The sequence below is a fragment of the Vigna radiata genome, chromosome 4, assembly GCF_000741045.1.
Source record: "Vigna radiata var. radiata cultivar VC1973A chromosome 4, Vradiata_ver6, whole genome shotgun sequence".
In the NCBI taxonomy this organism is placed as follows: Eukaryota; Viridiplantae; Streptophyta; class Magnoliopsida; order Fabales; family Fabaceae; genus Vigna; species Vigna radiata.
This window is the reverse complement of record NC_028354.1, coordinates 12,957,411-12,974,174: the sequence shown is the minus strand read 5'-3', so window position 1 is coordinate 12,974,174 and position 16,764 is coordinate 12,957,411. Positions and strand designations below refer to the sequence as shown.

Genomic DNA, 16,764 nt, shown 5'->3' with positions numbered 1-16,764 from the left:
CAAAGACAAACCATTAGATCATAACCATAAGCATAACTTGAAATAGTGGATTGATGAAAACCAAGTCAGAATTACATTACAAGTACATCTCATAATATAATAGTAATACAAGTAGTCAGATAACACATCCTAAACGTCACCGCCCGAGATCATTTTACAAAATTTATTCCACCGCTTGTGTGGTGGAAGTCCCATCAACCTCTTCGTACATGTGGGGTTTCCACATAAGAATTCATAACATTGCTCGAGCAAGGATTCATCAAAAATGTTCATAACACTCAACATTTCATAAATGTCAGCTTCTGTATATGTGTAGTTCGGGGTGCCACGAAGAATCTTCGTTTGGGAACGTAGTATTTGATTTCTATCTTCCATCGCTGAGACTTGACGTACGGCTGCACAAGAAATTACATCGAAATGCACATTTGAAGAGGTAAGGGCATTTCTGAAACCGTCTAGGCTGGTTGTCAACTTATCAAATTGAGAATCAATGACATCGACCATAGGTGTCTTCCTTTTGGAGGCTCTTAAGGATGAAGTTCCACCAAATGGGACGGAAGGCACAAATTGAGTATTCCCTGGACTATATTCATCCACAAATGAAGGAGGTGATGGTGGACTCAGTGGCAGCTCCCTTACCTCTATCGATATTAAACCTATTTCATAAAGAAAATGGTAAGAAGTGAAGTTCAATTATTCATAAAACCAAATAGATGTGATATTCAAAGAACAGAGTCATAAAAAAATGTGAATTACAATAACTTTGAATTTTGATAATCTCGCCACATTTCATCAGCTATGACATCCTTAATAGTACTACCAACCCTATAATCATCTTCTCGAACTGGAGAAGATGACACATTGTGCTCTTCCCTTTCATTCAAGTCATTATCAACCTCATTAAGCAATGGATCATCGTGAAAAACTCCACGGATAAAGTTGTGTAGGATATAACAAGCTAAAATAATGTATGTCATTGTCTCTAATCGATAATGTCGTTCAGTGCCACTTGCAAGGGGAATCGTTTCTTTAAGGTGATATCTTACACCTCTATATGGTATCATAATTGTACTTTTTAACATAAATCCAACATCGCTAAGATAGTATTTTCCTACAATATTGTACAAATTAGTATTTAGCAACTAATAAAGAAATACCCAACTACATTCATATGTACATTAATTCATTCATATATTAATTAAAATTATAATCGTGAACAGTACAATCACCTCAAGTTAACGCATAAGTATCATAATTAAAGTTTTATTATGAATAAACAAGCTTCTAGAATAATTTTTAACTTATTTATATGGCAAATCAATATTTAACCAATGAAGTTTGGTCAAAAGCTCGTTATGGGACTCAACCTATTTGCATCCGTATTGCAGGTCTATAATTTAGTGCATATTAGGTCTAACATAAATAGCCTTATCTGATAGGTAGGGTTGTCAATATTTATGTTATAAAAAACATTAAAATATTGTCGTTTTATGCTTTACAAATAAATAATAATGATAATTTTTTACATATATTGTTATATATATATATATATATATATATATATATATATATATATATATATATATATATATATACTAATAATAATGATAATTTTTTCCTGTTTCTTTTTGGTTTTTAATCATTATTGAAAATTGTATTGAGTTTCTAAATTAAATATAAATTATTTAGTATGAGAATTAATATAAAATATTACGTTCAATAAATTTATTTAGATGTGACATTTTAGTTAATTAAGAAAGTCCGTTGTTACACCAAAAATATTCTATTTATTGTTGGTGGGTAAACATTTGCTTTATATAAACTTTCATAAAATACAAAGAATAAATATTTTATAATTTAATTTAAAGATGAGTATAATTTTTTATAATAATTTTTAGATAAAAAATATATTTATTGTAAAAGAAAATTAAATATTTTTTATAAATTATTTTTACATAAATAACTTTACAGACAATTATTAGCATTTTCAAATAATTAATTACAGATTTATTCACCAAATTAGTATTTTCCTTTGTACTATGAACAAATCAAATTAAAATTATTTAATAATTGAGATTACTGATTTAATTTGACACTAATCCAGTGAATCATAATTTTTCTTTTAATTTTAAAATAAGAAGGACAAATGCACAATCATCAATTATTTTGGAAAAATATATATTTTTTAAAATAAATAATGATATAATGACAAATTTTTATATTAGTTTGATATATAGTATAAATGTCAAATTATCATAAAAAAAATTATATTTTTTAATAAAAAGAAAAATAAAATATAAAAAAAAATATTTATAGGTGTTAATATATTATTTCTAAAAAAATATGAGAAAAAAATATAGCAATCACTCTCAGAGTTTAAACTCTTCTATTTATTATGACTTTCATTTTCATAATTGATAAAGGTTGATAGAAACTTTGTGGTCCATAAATAAGAAGCATATTAAGTGAAGTAAATGCAGAGAAAAAAACAGCAACTCTATTCCACACATATACAACAAATTCAAAACCCCAATAAGCATGTGAATCAACTATTCAATACAGTGAAAAAAATAATGTTTTGTACTACATTTTATCAGACAATATCTTCTCGATCTTATTATGGTGTGACGAGGATTCGACTTTCATGCAATTTATAAACATCTTCTTCAACAAACTATTCACTTTCAAAACGTCTTTTGCTAACATCAATTTCAATACAACACTTGTTTTCTTTCTTTTACCACTAATTTGGTTCCATATTAGTTCTTATTCTATCAATTATAAGGTTGTCAATACAACTTGAATATTTGAATAATCAGTAAAAATTAGTTCGTTTAAAACGCACACTTAACCTAATCCGATCTTATCTATCAAGAATTAATCATTTAGTAAATTCATCAAATCTGTCTCATTTTTTAAGTAAGCTAAAAAAATTTAAACTCAGACCAAATCAATCACGAATTGGTGGATTAATTAATTCACTAGTTTATTTACTTTGTTCTAAAATATGGTATAATAGTATGGAATTAACATTTCTCTTTTTCAGGAAATGTGTATTATTTATGTAAATATATATTAAAGGTTAATTATTTAAACTATATTATTAATTAAGCTGTGTAAGTATAATTTTCTTTGTTTTAATTAGATTTTAAAAAATTAGGTTGATGTAAATGATCAGTTGATTTGGTTATTAATTTTAGAAAAAAAATAATAATTCTTCTATAAGTTTGGAATTACTATATCAGTAAAGCTAGTCTTTGTATAAATTTTTACTATATATAAAACAATCCTCACCTAAAATCTCTATTCGTCACGTGTCAATGTTTCAGTTAACATATACAGGATGTTGCTTTCTGCACCCTAACATTTTCCTCCCGCACCCAATCAATTTATTAAATTTCCCGTTTTGTCTTTATTTGAAAGTTACTTTTGGAATATATAATCCGAAAATAGAAAATACATTCTGAAATTTTGTTTCCAAAACTTTTTATGATTTTTTTTTTTTAATTTGTTTTCGGAATGATGACTTATTTCTTTGACAATCTCCTTTTCATTTGAGAAAAAGTTTGAAATGAAAAATATATTTTGGAATTTTGTTTCCAAAAAAGGAAAATATGCTTCTGGAAATCTTTTTTCTGATTTTTTTTTTTTTAAATTCAATTCTGAAATACATTTTTGGGATAACGACTTCTCTCTTCCGGAATGTTATTTTTGGAAAACACTTTTTTCCTTTCAGACAGCATTTTTGGTAAGTACGGAATCTATTTTCCGATCAGTCACATTCATTATCTGGACTGCACCCTCCCAAACGCTTCAAATAAAGCTCATAAGGACAGAATTGGAGTTAAAAAAAAATGATAGGGTGCAAATGAAGAAAATGATAAGGTGCAGAAAACAATTGCCACCAATATATTATATGCATTAATCTTTGCATCTCAACATATTTTAGTTATTGATAATAATTATACTAGCATATAACAAATTCTACATTAACAACTTCAAACAAAGCTTGACACAAAATTATTATAAACCATAGATGTACACTAAAACTTCCACGATCATATATTTATTTAGCTGTATCAACATTTTTTTAGAGATAAACTCACACTTATTTTTTCATTTGTTAAGTAAAGATGATCGTTACAAAAGAAGAACAATATATAGAAAGGTATTTTGGATGAATTTCTACTTTGATTATTGGATTACAATAGTATAAATATACAAATCGATAACCTAATTAGAAAGAGTTAAAAGGAAATAAACTCTACCAATTTAATATCAATTATTATAATATCAATTATAATAATTGATATTTAACACTAATAATTAAATTAAATAAAAGAAAAGTAAATATGCAAGAATTAACTAATAAAGACTAATTATTCTAATTTAAAACTAATTATTATAATTAATACAACAAACACAAGAAACAAAAGCACAAGAGAGGATACACTAGCTTATGACAAAAATAAACATATAACAATTAAATCAATTTCATAATAAAATAGTGTATTTCAAACATTCATAAAAAAAATCAAATATACAACTACAAACTCTATATACTCAATTATCCAAATACATGCATTTAATGTCAGAATCACTAAAGATATGTGTTGATGCTCCAACGGGTAGAATCATAAGTGTCGTATCCAAATGGATTTGGTAGAATACACAAATTTTAAACTAGTTGGACTTGAATGAAACATTGTTTTAGTTGTACGAGAGGTGTCAAAACAGGTTTAATGTAAAAATAATGTTTATTTAAAGGAGTACATACTAAAATAGTTTAGAGTAAAAGGTTAACTTCAAGATTAAAAATATGTGTTAAAACTATATTTTACCACTTTGTCCCTATTTTGTATTGATTCAATCATTATTTATAAGGATGCAATATTCATGTAGTAAGAGATTTTTTAAGTATAACTTTAGGTCCATTCTTGACATCTAGAGCCTAAGATGGTCAAGCTTCATATGATTCCTCAATGATTACTTGAATGAATCATTTCCTTCAAAGTAAGAGCTTTATAGCCAATTAGAGCCTTAGATTTATTTCTAGCATCTAAAAGCAGGAATAGAATTAGTTGGACCATAACTTGAAAAAAATTTTCACTCAATCCCAAACTAATGAAATAAGATAAGTGACTAATTTATCCAACAACAATTATAAACTAATTCACATTCATGAAATAAAAGCATACTTTGGTAAAGATAACAATATCAACACAAGAGAGTTCTAAAAGTTACATCTTTGGTTCAACACTTAGAGAGATTTAGCTCCTCATGATAGATGAAAATCAACTAAATTCGATAATTGTAGAAAAAAGTTATGTACTAAACAAGCAACAAAGGTCAAATTTGTTGACAACCTAAACTACTAGAAACTTGCATGAAAAATTGCTCTAACTATAGATCTCAAATAAAATATATGACTGGTCAAAGTAAAGCAAAATATGTCTAGGACCAACTTTCAGAATTTTAAATTGATCTAACGGTTAACAAAGCGGGAATCTTATGTTGAGATTGTTGATAAGGGAAGCACTGGTTTAGCTAACCTTAATCTCACAGTCTTTATTCACTCTGTTTTTGATTATGACAACACATTATTAATAACACATGTTTTGTTATGTGTTACATGTTATGTTGCTTATTGATTGATCATTATCCGCACAATTGAGGTGTTCTTTGGTTGATCAAGGCTCGTGTTGCATTCCGTGGTGATTTTTGTTGTACCTGTTGTGATTAGAGGGAGTAGACTCGTGGAGTCTAGTACACTTTGAGGATTGTTTAAAGTGGGTTGCAGATTATAGAAGAGGGGATATCTTGCTGCAAGTCTTACTGTGTGTATTGCCTATATTTTTGTTAGAGGGTTAGAGAGGTTTCTTATATTTTGGACGTGGAGGTCTCTATAAAAGCCTTGTTGTAAAAACCTTGACCATTATAGTGCATTTGCTTCCTAGGATTGGAAGGACACTAGATGTAGGCATTGAGGTCGAACCAGTATAAAAACCTGCGTTTGAATTCTCTATCCCTATACTTTTACATTCAGTCGACTTTGTTATTTGCGTAGTCTACTGCAATATTCCGCTGCACTTAAATTTCTATTACTTGTGATTCAAGAAAATTTGTAAAGTTTTATACTTTGTGTTAAAGATTACGAAAAGACTCTGATTTTGAAAACTCACCAATTCACCCCCCCCCTCTTGGTGTTAAAACGAAGCCAACTTGTTTTGCAACATCTTAGTTTTTCCCAAATGACCTAGACAAAGAAAATGATGTGTTGTCCAAGCAAGAATTTACTCCCTTGAGCAAAAAATTTGTCGCTTGGGCAAAAATTTGACAGAATCTGAATTTAGTTATAGTATCATTCTCTCTTGGGCAAGATCTGTCGCTTAGGCAAGACTTGTCTTGCTTGGGCAACAATGTGTTGCTTGGGCGAAAATAGCATGATTTTCACTCCTTCTCTGCCTACCAAACCCCAAACTTCAATACTATCACAAATTGAACCTGTTTATGGACCCAAAACACAACATATAACATACAAATCATATCCATGTCAAAGATTCAACATGCAAGCAATAAATTTGACGAAAATCAACATGCAATTAGTTATAGGTTTAACTTTCCTCACCTTTTTGTGTTGGACAAATTTCTACCCTCTTTCAAGTTGCTTTAAGATCCAAAGAACCTAAAATGGCTCTACAAACACAAAGAGATTTTGGATTAGTGACCCAAACATTGTGTTAGACTCACGATCTAAAAGAGAAACTTTGGACAACTTTATTAATCACATGCAAAGGAAGATGAAGCTTGAAATGTGGTGGAGAATTGACTCACAAAATGGAAGAGGGGGGGGGGTACTTACCTTGAGATAGACTAAGATAGCGGAGTGGAAGAAGTCTCCTTCTCTAATTGTAATGTCAATCCTAACCAAGGAGAAAGATGAGATGATGAAGAAGACAATAGAGAGAACGAAGGAGTTTAGAATGTGAAAGTTTTTGTTTATGGTGTTGGCATTGTTCATCTAACAAGAAAAAAAGGATTTTACAATTTGTAATTTAACATTGGCATTAGGGCTAACAAACGTTAAATGACATCATTTAATGTTTATTGGTCCTAGGACCAACATTGAATTACAAATTGATGTATGTTTTGAGTGTATTCAATGCCAATTTGGACGAAATATTTTTAAAAATGACAAAACACATTTTAAAGTCGAATTTTGCCGCATTTTGCTACTTGCAACAATGTGAACATACTGATGTTTATAATAGTGCTATCAAAACAAGTTGAAACTTGTGAGCCAAACAAGTCCAGTACAGGTTTAGACTAGACTGGGTTGAAAAAAAAATGAAATTTTGATACATGCAAATTTTCAGTTCGACCCATTAAGAATCTGACTCACGTGGGTTAAATCTATGGTGAGTCACATTAGATCACCAACTCACCTAATTATTATTTTGTGTTTCAATATTATTAGTTAACATTCTTGTTTTGTAGATAAGGATAAAGAAAAAGATGCTTCAATATTATTGAATTGTAGATTTATCTATTTAAGACTCTAATATTATAGAAGAATAAATGACACAAAATTATAAATGTTACATACATATTTGTTTTGCTTTTTGTTCTTCATTTTGGATTCTAATGGAAGTTTAAGATAATTTTGGACACTGTTATATTTTCTTGATTTTGAATTGTCTATGAAGTTTAATATCATTTTAAATTAAAATTTATTTAGATTTGAATTAGAAAAAAATTATTATTTTTTAAAATTGAAAAGAATATTTTTGATTAAGTTAACCAATAAATCAAATTGTTTATCCATCCACCTCAAATCAAATTCGATTTTTTTTATTCACTAATAATTAAAATAGATTATATTAACTTACTAAATAACCAAGTTAGTAAACTCAGACCGGAGATCTTACACATCACTAGTTATAAACCCTTTTTTAACAACATTTTATTTTTACTGATGTGACGTCTCTCTTTGATTTCTTTTTTCTTTCATAAAATTGGAATTAAAATTTTAGTAACATCATGTAAACAGTTCTCCTTTTCCAGTCATAATAAAAAGATTTAATGTAGAAGACAAAGGCACCTTCAAGAATGAAATAGAGGTTCTTTGCCAGCTTCGTCACCCTAATATTGTCTCTCTTGTAGGATTCTGCAACCACAAGAAAGAGAAGATTATTGTGTACGAATACCTGTCCAAGGATTCTCTTTATCAACACATAGCAAGTGAAAAACTGCCATGGAAAAAAAAGGTTAGAGATCTTCATAGGAGCAGCACGGGGACTGCACTATCTTCATGCTGGAGCAAAACGCACCATCATTCATCGTAATATCAAACCTGGCAACATTCTTTTGGATGGAAACATGCAGCCAAAGCTTATAGATTTTAGCTTTAGCGTACAGGGACAACGTTTTATGTCAAAGCCAGAGCCGATTAAAGTAGATGATGCTGCTGGTAATGTTTCATTTTAGGGTAATGATACATAGACAACATTTTTTGACAACATTTGAACATCAATCATACGTGTCATTGTGTGATTGGTTTAAGACACTACCATGAACCAATCACACAATGACACGTATGATGATGTTCAAATGTTGTCAAAAAATGTTGTCTAAGTATCTTTATCCTTCATTTTATGACGTTGCTTACTAATGAAATCTTGCCAGTTAGACTAAGATAATACTTTCATTTATAGGTACTTTTGGCTACCTGGCTATGGAGCATATCCTGGACTTTACCATCACGGATAAAACTGATGTTTACTCATTTGGTATGGTTCTATTACAAGTTGTGTGTGGAGGGACATATGTGCAAAGGATAACAGAAAGGGAATTTATGGAAATGCCGGTTGAAGAGAAAGTTGATCCGAGTATCGAAGGAACGATTGCACCTGAATGTTGGCAAGTCTTTGTAGATATCATTCAAGGATGCGTAAAACATGAAGCAGATGAGCGACCAACAATGGGTGAAGTAGAGGTGCAACTTGAGCATGCTTTGTTGTTGCAGGAACAAGCAGATACTGCAAATACCAATGTTGAATATACCTTATTGTCTAAAACCATTATTGAATATACCAATTTTGAAACCACACTTCTATATCATTTGAATGAACTTAAATTAATGTAATTTCATTTGAGCCTTTATTTTGTTATTGGCTTTCTTTTTTATTCTTTAATTTGTTTTCCCGTTTATTTCGTTTAGATATAAGATAGAGATCATCCAGAGATAATATACTCAATAGAACAATATCAAATGAGTAAACATCGTCGCTTTTAGCTGTGATGGTCAGGCTCGAATCAGTGACGCCATTATGTTCAAGACTACCTTTGTGTACTCCATGATAAGAGCATATTGTGTGTCTATCGTCGAAATTGTTGGTTGATTATCTAAGATCGGGTAGAGAAAATTGTCAGCACAGCTCTTCTATTATCTTGGATACTTTCTCTGAGATGATCTTGAGTACTTCGAACGGTTGAACCCCACACATTTGAAAAACATTGTTACAGCCTGTGATACCTTCTTGATTAATCACTAGTCTAGTTACTTGCCCAGAAGCATTCATCTCTACCTCTTCAATCATTATAGCTAAGGCTGTACTGATTTGGTTTCGTTTACGCGTTTCCCCTCTGAAAAAGAAGATGAAAACGTGTTGCAGAATAGTCCTCATGAGATTTCTTCCCATTCATCTGGCATATATGAAAAAAATGGTCAATTAGGACGCGTTTTGGCATAATTTGAACCTTTTTTGTTTGTTTCTACCACTCTCAACCGCACTCTGCGCTATATATGTACCTGATTTAGCTATCAATCATTGTGAAAAACAAGCTTTTATCTTAGCATTACGTACTAAAGTAGGTGCATACAAAACAAAAATGCTTCTCATTTAAAATCAAGCCAAACAGAATCTTGCAAGAGTTTTAAGAATCAAGCTGAATTCCCTGCAGCGTTGTGGGGGCTGATATTTTTCTGGAAACTTGGGATACATACATTCTTTCAGACTTTTTTCCGAAATAGAGACCCACTTTTGGTGAATTCAAATTTTTGCTCACTTTCATCGTAAAACCAGCGTTCTTCAACTACATGCAGAGACTTCTACTATAATGGACACAATTTATTTTAGAGAAATAACAAAGTTTTTCGATATATTGGGAGGATTTATTTAAAACTAACAGTTATCTTTCAAAACTTTAACTAATACCGAAAAATTCCACATAACGTTTTTAAAAAAAGTTTTATGTATAATTTTTGTGTGTTTCTTGTGGGATATTCTAACCACTGATCAAAGCTCTCATTTTGTGTCCTTACTTTCCTTCTTAAGCAAGAATGTGCGAGAGTACTGGTTGAATTGATAAAATATTAGGCTTTTGAGGAAGTTACCAAATAAAAATCACAGTACACTCTTGATGTTCTATTGGATCCCGCTATTAACAACAGATGACCAACTAGTCCACCTTATTTTCACTAAATGCCCAATTGCGTCAATGAGTATATGAGATGATATTGTACAATGGTCTAAAGCTTTCTGTTTCTATTGATCTGTACTAATTAAAGTAGCCACCTATTTTTTCTAGGAATGGACAGCAAAAATTTAAGGCAGATCTCTTTTATACTATTGTCTTGTAGTTCTTGTTAAAAAATAATACTCACTTAGAAATTATGAATACGCTTCACATTGTGTGTTAATCACACACTTACAATTTATAAACTTACATATTGACTTTTCACCTACAAAGCCATAAACTCTATCATTAAGACATCATTTATTTCCAAATATTGTCTAATAACAACTACATTAATCTACTGACCCTTGCACTCTAAAATTGGCAAAACTCTTAAGCAAATACTGATGGAAATCACCCAAGGAGCTTGGTGGAGATCCTTCTAGGGAGCTACAGCTTAAACTGGGGTTAGGAGATTGGAAGAAGAAGGACTTCTACTCTTATGAAATATGGTGTTTTCAAGCTTGTTCTTCCCTTTTCTTAAGCTTTGAAAAATGTACATAAATATTTTGCTTTGGGCCCTGTATTTTGGCCGTGTTATCTTGCCCTTTTTTAGACTTGTCCCTATGTTAACATCTTTCGAAATTCAACTGCATCTAGCTTAGAGGTCTAGAAGACACAAGCCTATATTCAAATGAAAACTCTTTGAGTCTAATTTTCAACAAAAAAGAATCATCTCATTTAGAACTTTGTGGAGAAAGTTATGAGCAAAACAATTAGGAAAGGTTAGAGTTGACGAGATGTTGTCTTGAACAAAGTTTTGGGCCTTGAAGAGCCTTTGTAAATTGAAGGGACATCCACAGGGCCGGTCACTTAAGGGAGAGGCTCCCATGCATCTCCCTTGGACGTTAGTTAGGAGGGAGAGACTCCCCCATTCATCCCCCTTGGACAAGGAAGCTTCTAGGTTCTTTTCAAGTGCATGTACACTTTTCTTTCTAGAGATCTCTCCTTGACCTATAAAAGGAGAAGTTCCCCCTCTTGTATTCTTAGAACTTTAATGACATTAGTGAAACTTTGTCAAAATTGCAAGACTCACTTTTCTAAGTTCTCTTGGAGTTGTCTCTTTTCTAGACTTTTTCTACCTTTTCCTTCAAGATTGACCTAACCTCCTTCTAGGATGCATCACTTACCCATTCATCATGCCACTCAATCTCCTATTCTTCATGCTTTCCGTCTTCATCATCTTCATCAAGGGATCTTCATCAACTTGGTTGAAGGAGCTTCCATCAAATAAAAGATGAAAATGAGAATCAAAATTGACAATAAGCAAAAATGTAATTTTATTATAGGAAATAAAATTACAATATTTCTTTATATAAATCCAAGGAGAAACAAATAACTTCTTCTCCCGAAAATAAGAAAACACAACTACTTAGAGAATTTTCTTTTTTAAAAAAAAAAACAGAATTTCTCTTAATTTTTTTAACAAGTGACTTTGGTACGTTCTATTAAGAAATCATATGCCCCTTTTATTACAAGAAAAACACCAAAGCAAAGTCCCTCTTATGTGAGTTCTTTTCTCACATAATCAATCATTAATGGTGGTAACTTCCGGCCTATGACAAGTTGGTTAAATTCAATAAGACTAACAAACTAAGAAACTTGATAGCTTTCACAAATAGCAAAGCAATTCAGTACAAATAAATTACTGCTGCAGCTAAAGAAAACTTGATATCTTTAATTTATACAAAAAGAATAGAGATTGTACTATAAGAAAAAACTAAACAAAGTATAGACTAAATAAAAACGGAATGGTTGGCGATCGATTCTTATTTGCGCCAAGTGAAGCAAGATTAGAGTTGATTTTCACAAGCATACAATGCGATCAATATTGAAACACAAAACAATGAAATAAAAAACGAAACACAAATTGAAGGAACAAATGTCATATCTAATAGAGATGAAATGCACAAAAACGAACATCAACAGTGATGAACCGGATATGACTGCATGAACGGCAAAGAGAGTGCTCTGAACGGTGTGTCTGAGAGAGAGAGAGGGAGAGAGAGCAAAGGGCTGTGAACCTAGAGAGGGTAGGTAGCAAGGGAGAAAGAACAAACGCTTCGGAGAGAGCAAATGAAAAATTCCAAATTCTTTTAAGTGGAATTTGAAATTCTATAACTGAAGTTAATAAAAAAATACCTTTTAAAATTACTAGAATTTGAAATTCTTTCCATGTACAGTAGCTAAAGAAAGTATTCTACCACATAGCATTCTAAAGTTCGCTAAAAAACTGAATTACCCTATTAAAATTCGTTATCCAAACATACCGTTAAAGGTTTGTTTTCCATATGCCGATTGATGACTTCATCATGTATCAGTTAACTGCTGATATGGTTTAGGTTGTCTTCCAAGATGCGAGTCCTTTCAATAACAGTTCTGTTACCTGAGCCAGTTTGACAACCAAAATTAATTTTGGCCCAACAAACCAAAAAATGTGGTTTCTGAAAACTCTTGTTTGAATCCTGATTTAAGAAGCAATGCTTCCCAAGTCCTGGCCCCAGGAACAAAGCTTTTCGCAACAATTTTCTTGGTCAATTCTATTGCTTCAGCAATCAAGCCTTTTTGGCACATCTGAAAGATGATATTATCAAAGGTTGAAGATCTAGGAAACAAACACTTCTCCAACATTTCCTCCAACAAAAAGCACGCTTCACCAATCTCACCTTTCGCAACCAAACCATCAAGCATGATTCTGTATGAATGCAAATTGAGCCCAACACCCTTCCACCCCATTTCCTTCATTACCTCCCTTGCCTTACGTAAATCCCCTGCTAAACACAAGGCACCCAATAAAGTATTGCAAGTAACGACATTTGGTTTGCATTCTAACTCTTCCATAGAAGCAACAATCTTAAAGGCCTCATCTATGTTATTCTGCTTACACAAACCATTTATATACACGTTATAAGTATAAACATCAGGAACGACTCCAAACACAAGTATTTCATCAAATAATTGATCTAACTTTACATACTCCCCCTCTGCTACAAGCCCACTCAAGACCATAGTATAATTAACAACATCGGGTTTAATTCCATCTTGTTTCTGCTGGTTCAGAACATCCAAAGCATCCATACCCTTCCCTTCCTTAGCCAAGAACCTAATCATGTTTGTATAATCCCTGACACCAGGACAAAATCCCACTTTCCTCATATCCCTCCAAACAATCAAAGCCTCAACACTGGTCAGATCGTCTTGTTCACACAATGATGATATTATCGAAGAACAAATTGTCTCATCCAAACCATACCCATCTTCTATCATATAATTCAGCATCTTAATGGCATAACCCACCCTCTTAATTCTACACAAGGCCTTGATTAAAACCCGAAATGTCGATTCCTCAATGCGAATGTTCATATGCTGGCTTTTCAGCAAGATGTCGGGAACCATTTTGAGATACTCTCTCTTCCTACAAAGCAGTGAGAGAACCAAATTCAACGAGCAAACAGTTGGTGTGCACCTGAACCTGGGGATCCTGAAAAACAAATCCACAGCATCTTGGACCTTATCAGAAAGACCATAGAACCTAATAAGGTACACAAGGATGGACTCTGGAGTTTCAAACTTCTCCAAGTGTTCCAGGTGGTCAAGGAGAGCAGGAATGTCCTGCAACTGGGAGGTGTTGGTTAAGGTTTTTATGACAAAGTAGTAAGCTTTTGGAGTTGGGTCACAGCTGTAAGCTTTGAATGAGTCAAGGAGAGTGGAGAGAAGAAAAGGGTGGGGAAGGTTAGCTGTTTGGGGTTCCTGGGAAAAACCCATTTCAAGGGTTGCTTGTTTGAGCTTTTGCATGGCTTGTTGTTGACCAAAGTTGCGGTGCCATGAGGTCTTGTAAGGAGAGTGTGGCCATTTCCTGAATTTTCTTAGGTATTTGTTAGCTCTCTTGGATAAGGGCTGTCTCACCATTTCGATCTGCCGAGAAACAGAGCAAGAACTGACATTGGATTAATTGTATCCACGAAACAAAACCAAAATTTTGGCTTGGGACTGATGCAAATCAAACCTTAAACTAAAACAGATTTTGACAAAATTATAGATGTACGGTTATATAAATAGTTAATGTAATTTCCTTTATTGAAGATTATGTATCTTTAATTTATATACTAATAAATTACAATGACTACCATTCATTTGTTAAAAATTAGAATAACTTTCTTTGAATGAAAATATGCTGAGGTATTTTTTTTCAAGGATAATACATTTTAAAAAACATCAATTTCTATCATATTCATCTTTATTTTAAAATTAAAATTCAATGTTTTTTTTTTTTAAATTACCAATAGTTAAAATTAATATTCTATAACAACACAATCATTTTCTATAATTTTATACATAAAATAAAATTAATCTATGTAATTCATTAACTATAATTTAAATGCTTTTTATATATATATATGTCGAGTTTTTCTTGGTCGACCTTTCTCGATCAAGTATCTATGGCCCGAATTTTTATCAACGAATTATTTTAAATTAAGCTCCTTCGTAGTTTGTATTGTATGTTCGTTTGGTTAAACTTTCCTTGGCCGACAACTCTTAACTAAGCATTTCTACTTCGAGCTCCTACGCACCAACCACTCTAAGTTGAGCTTCTCTAAGTCGGGTTCCTTTGGTGTAACTTTCTATGACCCTCTCAAAGAGCTTTTCCAAGGAATTACATCTCTGAAACTGCTACGTCGAGTCTACCACTCCCTACTGCTCTCCCAGAGACCACAATTGGAGTCCTCAAGATCAGCTCCCAAAGTCCCCCTCACCTCTGATCGAGACACATGCTTCTCAATTGCACCATCACATCACATATGCAGGCATCACATGCGTAATATTATCAAACAACCACATAATTTATATCCATATCATTACTACATGTAATATAAAAATCACATCATATCCTCTAACATATTTTAACTCAAAACATGTTATCAAACCAACAACGCAACCACAAATGATTTTGCACCCTAACTCATCACATAGAGTGGTCTTAACACAAGGCACCCTCTTATACAAAGCCACCTGATATATGTAGATAAGGATAAGTCTGATACAACTTAGTTATTTGATATAGCTCGACCAAGGTCAGATAATGGTCGACCAAAGTTGGATATAACTAGGCTAAGGTCAGATACATCTTGGCCGAGGTCGAATGCATCTTGGCCAAGGTCAGATGCATTTCGGCCAAGGTCGGATGTAGCTTTGCCTAGGTCGGATACAACTCGGCAACGCTCGGATACATCTCGACCAAGGTTGGATGCAACTTGACTAAGGTCAAATACGACTTGACTAAGGTTTGAAAGTTCCCGATCAAGGTCTAAAACCTCTCAACCAAGGTTTGATACATCATAGTCCAAGGTTTGAAATGTCTCAATTAAGGTCTAACACAACTCGGCCAAGGTCTACAATATCCCGACCAAGGTCTAACATAACTCGTCCAAGGTTTGCAACATCTCAGCCAATGTCTGATACAACTTGACCAAGGTCTAAAACATCTCGACCGAGGTTTGGTAAAGCTCGAAGCAAAACAAATCACAAATCTTAAAATGCTTAAGTTTGCCTCCATTCCCCACTGTGTAGAGTTTTTGTCTTAACCTAATTTAATAAGGAGACACGTCTAACCCTAATTCCAGAAAGTCTAAGTTCATCCTCAAGCCTATGTAAATGCACATTGAATACATAATAAAATCAAAATAAAATATATTTTAATTTTGATTGATCTCTAATTAAATTTTCATTATCAGACCTTAAATATCATGTTTTATCTTTCTTATGCTGCTTTAAAGTATGCAATGTCAGCCTTAGAGTCCATTATCTACGTGGCCTATCAAATTAGGGTTCAAAAAATGCTTTAAAAAATATTCCATAAAATACTTTTCATCAATCTTCCCACTACGAATTGGACACATGACCTTTCTATCAAAACAAGCTCCTACCATCTGAGCTATCACTGTCAACACCCAATTTCGTCCGGATAATTGAATAATAGGACAATAGGACTTGTTTTTATTTTTGTTTTATTTTATTTTATTTTAATTTAATTTAATTTATTTTTTTTGTTTTGTTTTATTAATTTTTGTTTTACTATTTGATTTAATTCAAAAAGGGAATAGAAAAAAAAAAAGAAAAAAAAAACAAAAAAAAAAGAAAACAAGAAAAAAAGAAAGAAAAAAAGAAAAAACAAAAAAAAAAGAAAAGAAAAAAGGGAAGAATGTGTGATGTGGCAATTGGCGTTGATCCAGCAGAAAAAATTGGACT

At 32.1% G+C, this 16,764-nt stretch overlaps 1 protein-coding gene and 1 pseudogene across 3 annotated transcripts; one reads left to right on the top strand and one right to left on the bottom strand.

Annotated features, from left to right (window-relative positions):
* The first annotated feature begins 8,042 nt into the window (after nt 1-8,042).
* On the top strand, nt 8,043-9,145 carry LOC106758378 (annotated as a pseudogene).
* Nucleotides 9,146-9,185: 40 nt separating this feature from the next.
* Nucleotides 9,186-14,515, bottom strand: LOC106758193 (pentatricopeptide repeat-containing protein At2g38420, mitochondrial). 3 transcript variants are annotated; one of them, XM_022779835.1, is made up of 2 exons: nt 11,555-14,515; nt 9,186-9,705 (listed from the first exon to the last, which is right to left on the bottom strand). In XM_022779835.1, the coding sequence occupies exon 1, from the start codon at nt 14,425-14,427 to the stop codon at nt 12,928-12,930; it is 1,500 nt and encodes a 499-aa protein (XP_022635556.1). In that variant the 5' UTR covers nt 14,428-14,515; the 3' UTR covers nt 9,186-9,705; nt 11,555-12,927. The 3 variants fall into 3 exon arrangements, with proteins under 3 accessions (XP_022635556.1, XP_022635557.1, XP_014496627.1); XM_022779836.1 differs by having other exon boundaries at nt 11,649-14,515; XM_014641141.2 differs by lacking the exon at nt 9,186-9,705 and having other exon boundaries at nt 11,223-11,738; nt 12,789-14,515.
* Nucleotides 14,516-16,764: the final 2,249 nt, after the last annotated feature.

Excerpts from the sequence above, each read along its gene's own strand:
- LOC106758193 (XM_022779835.1), bottom strand. The coding sequence starts at position 14,427 with ATGGTGAGACAGCCCTTATCCAAGAGAGCTAACAAATACCTAAGAAAA.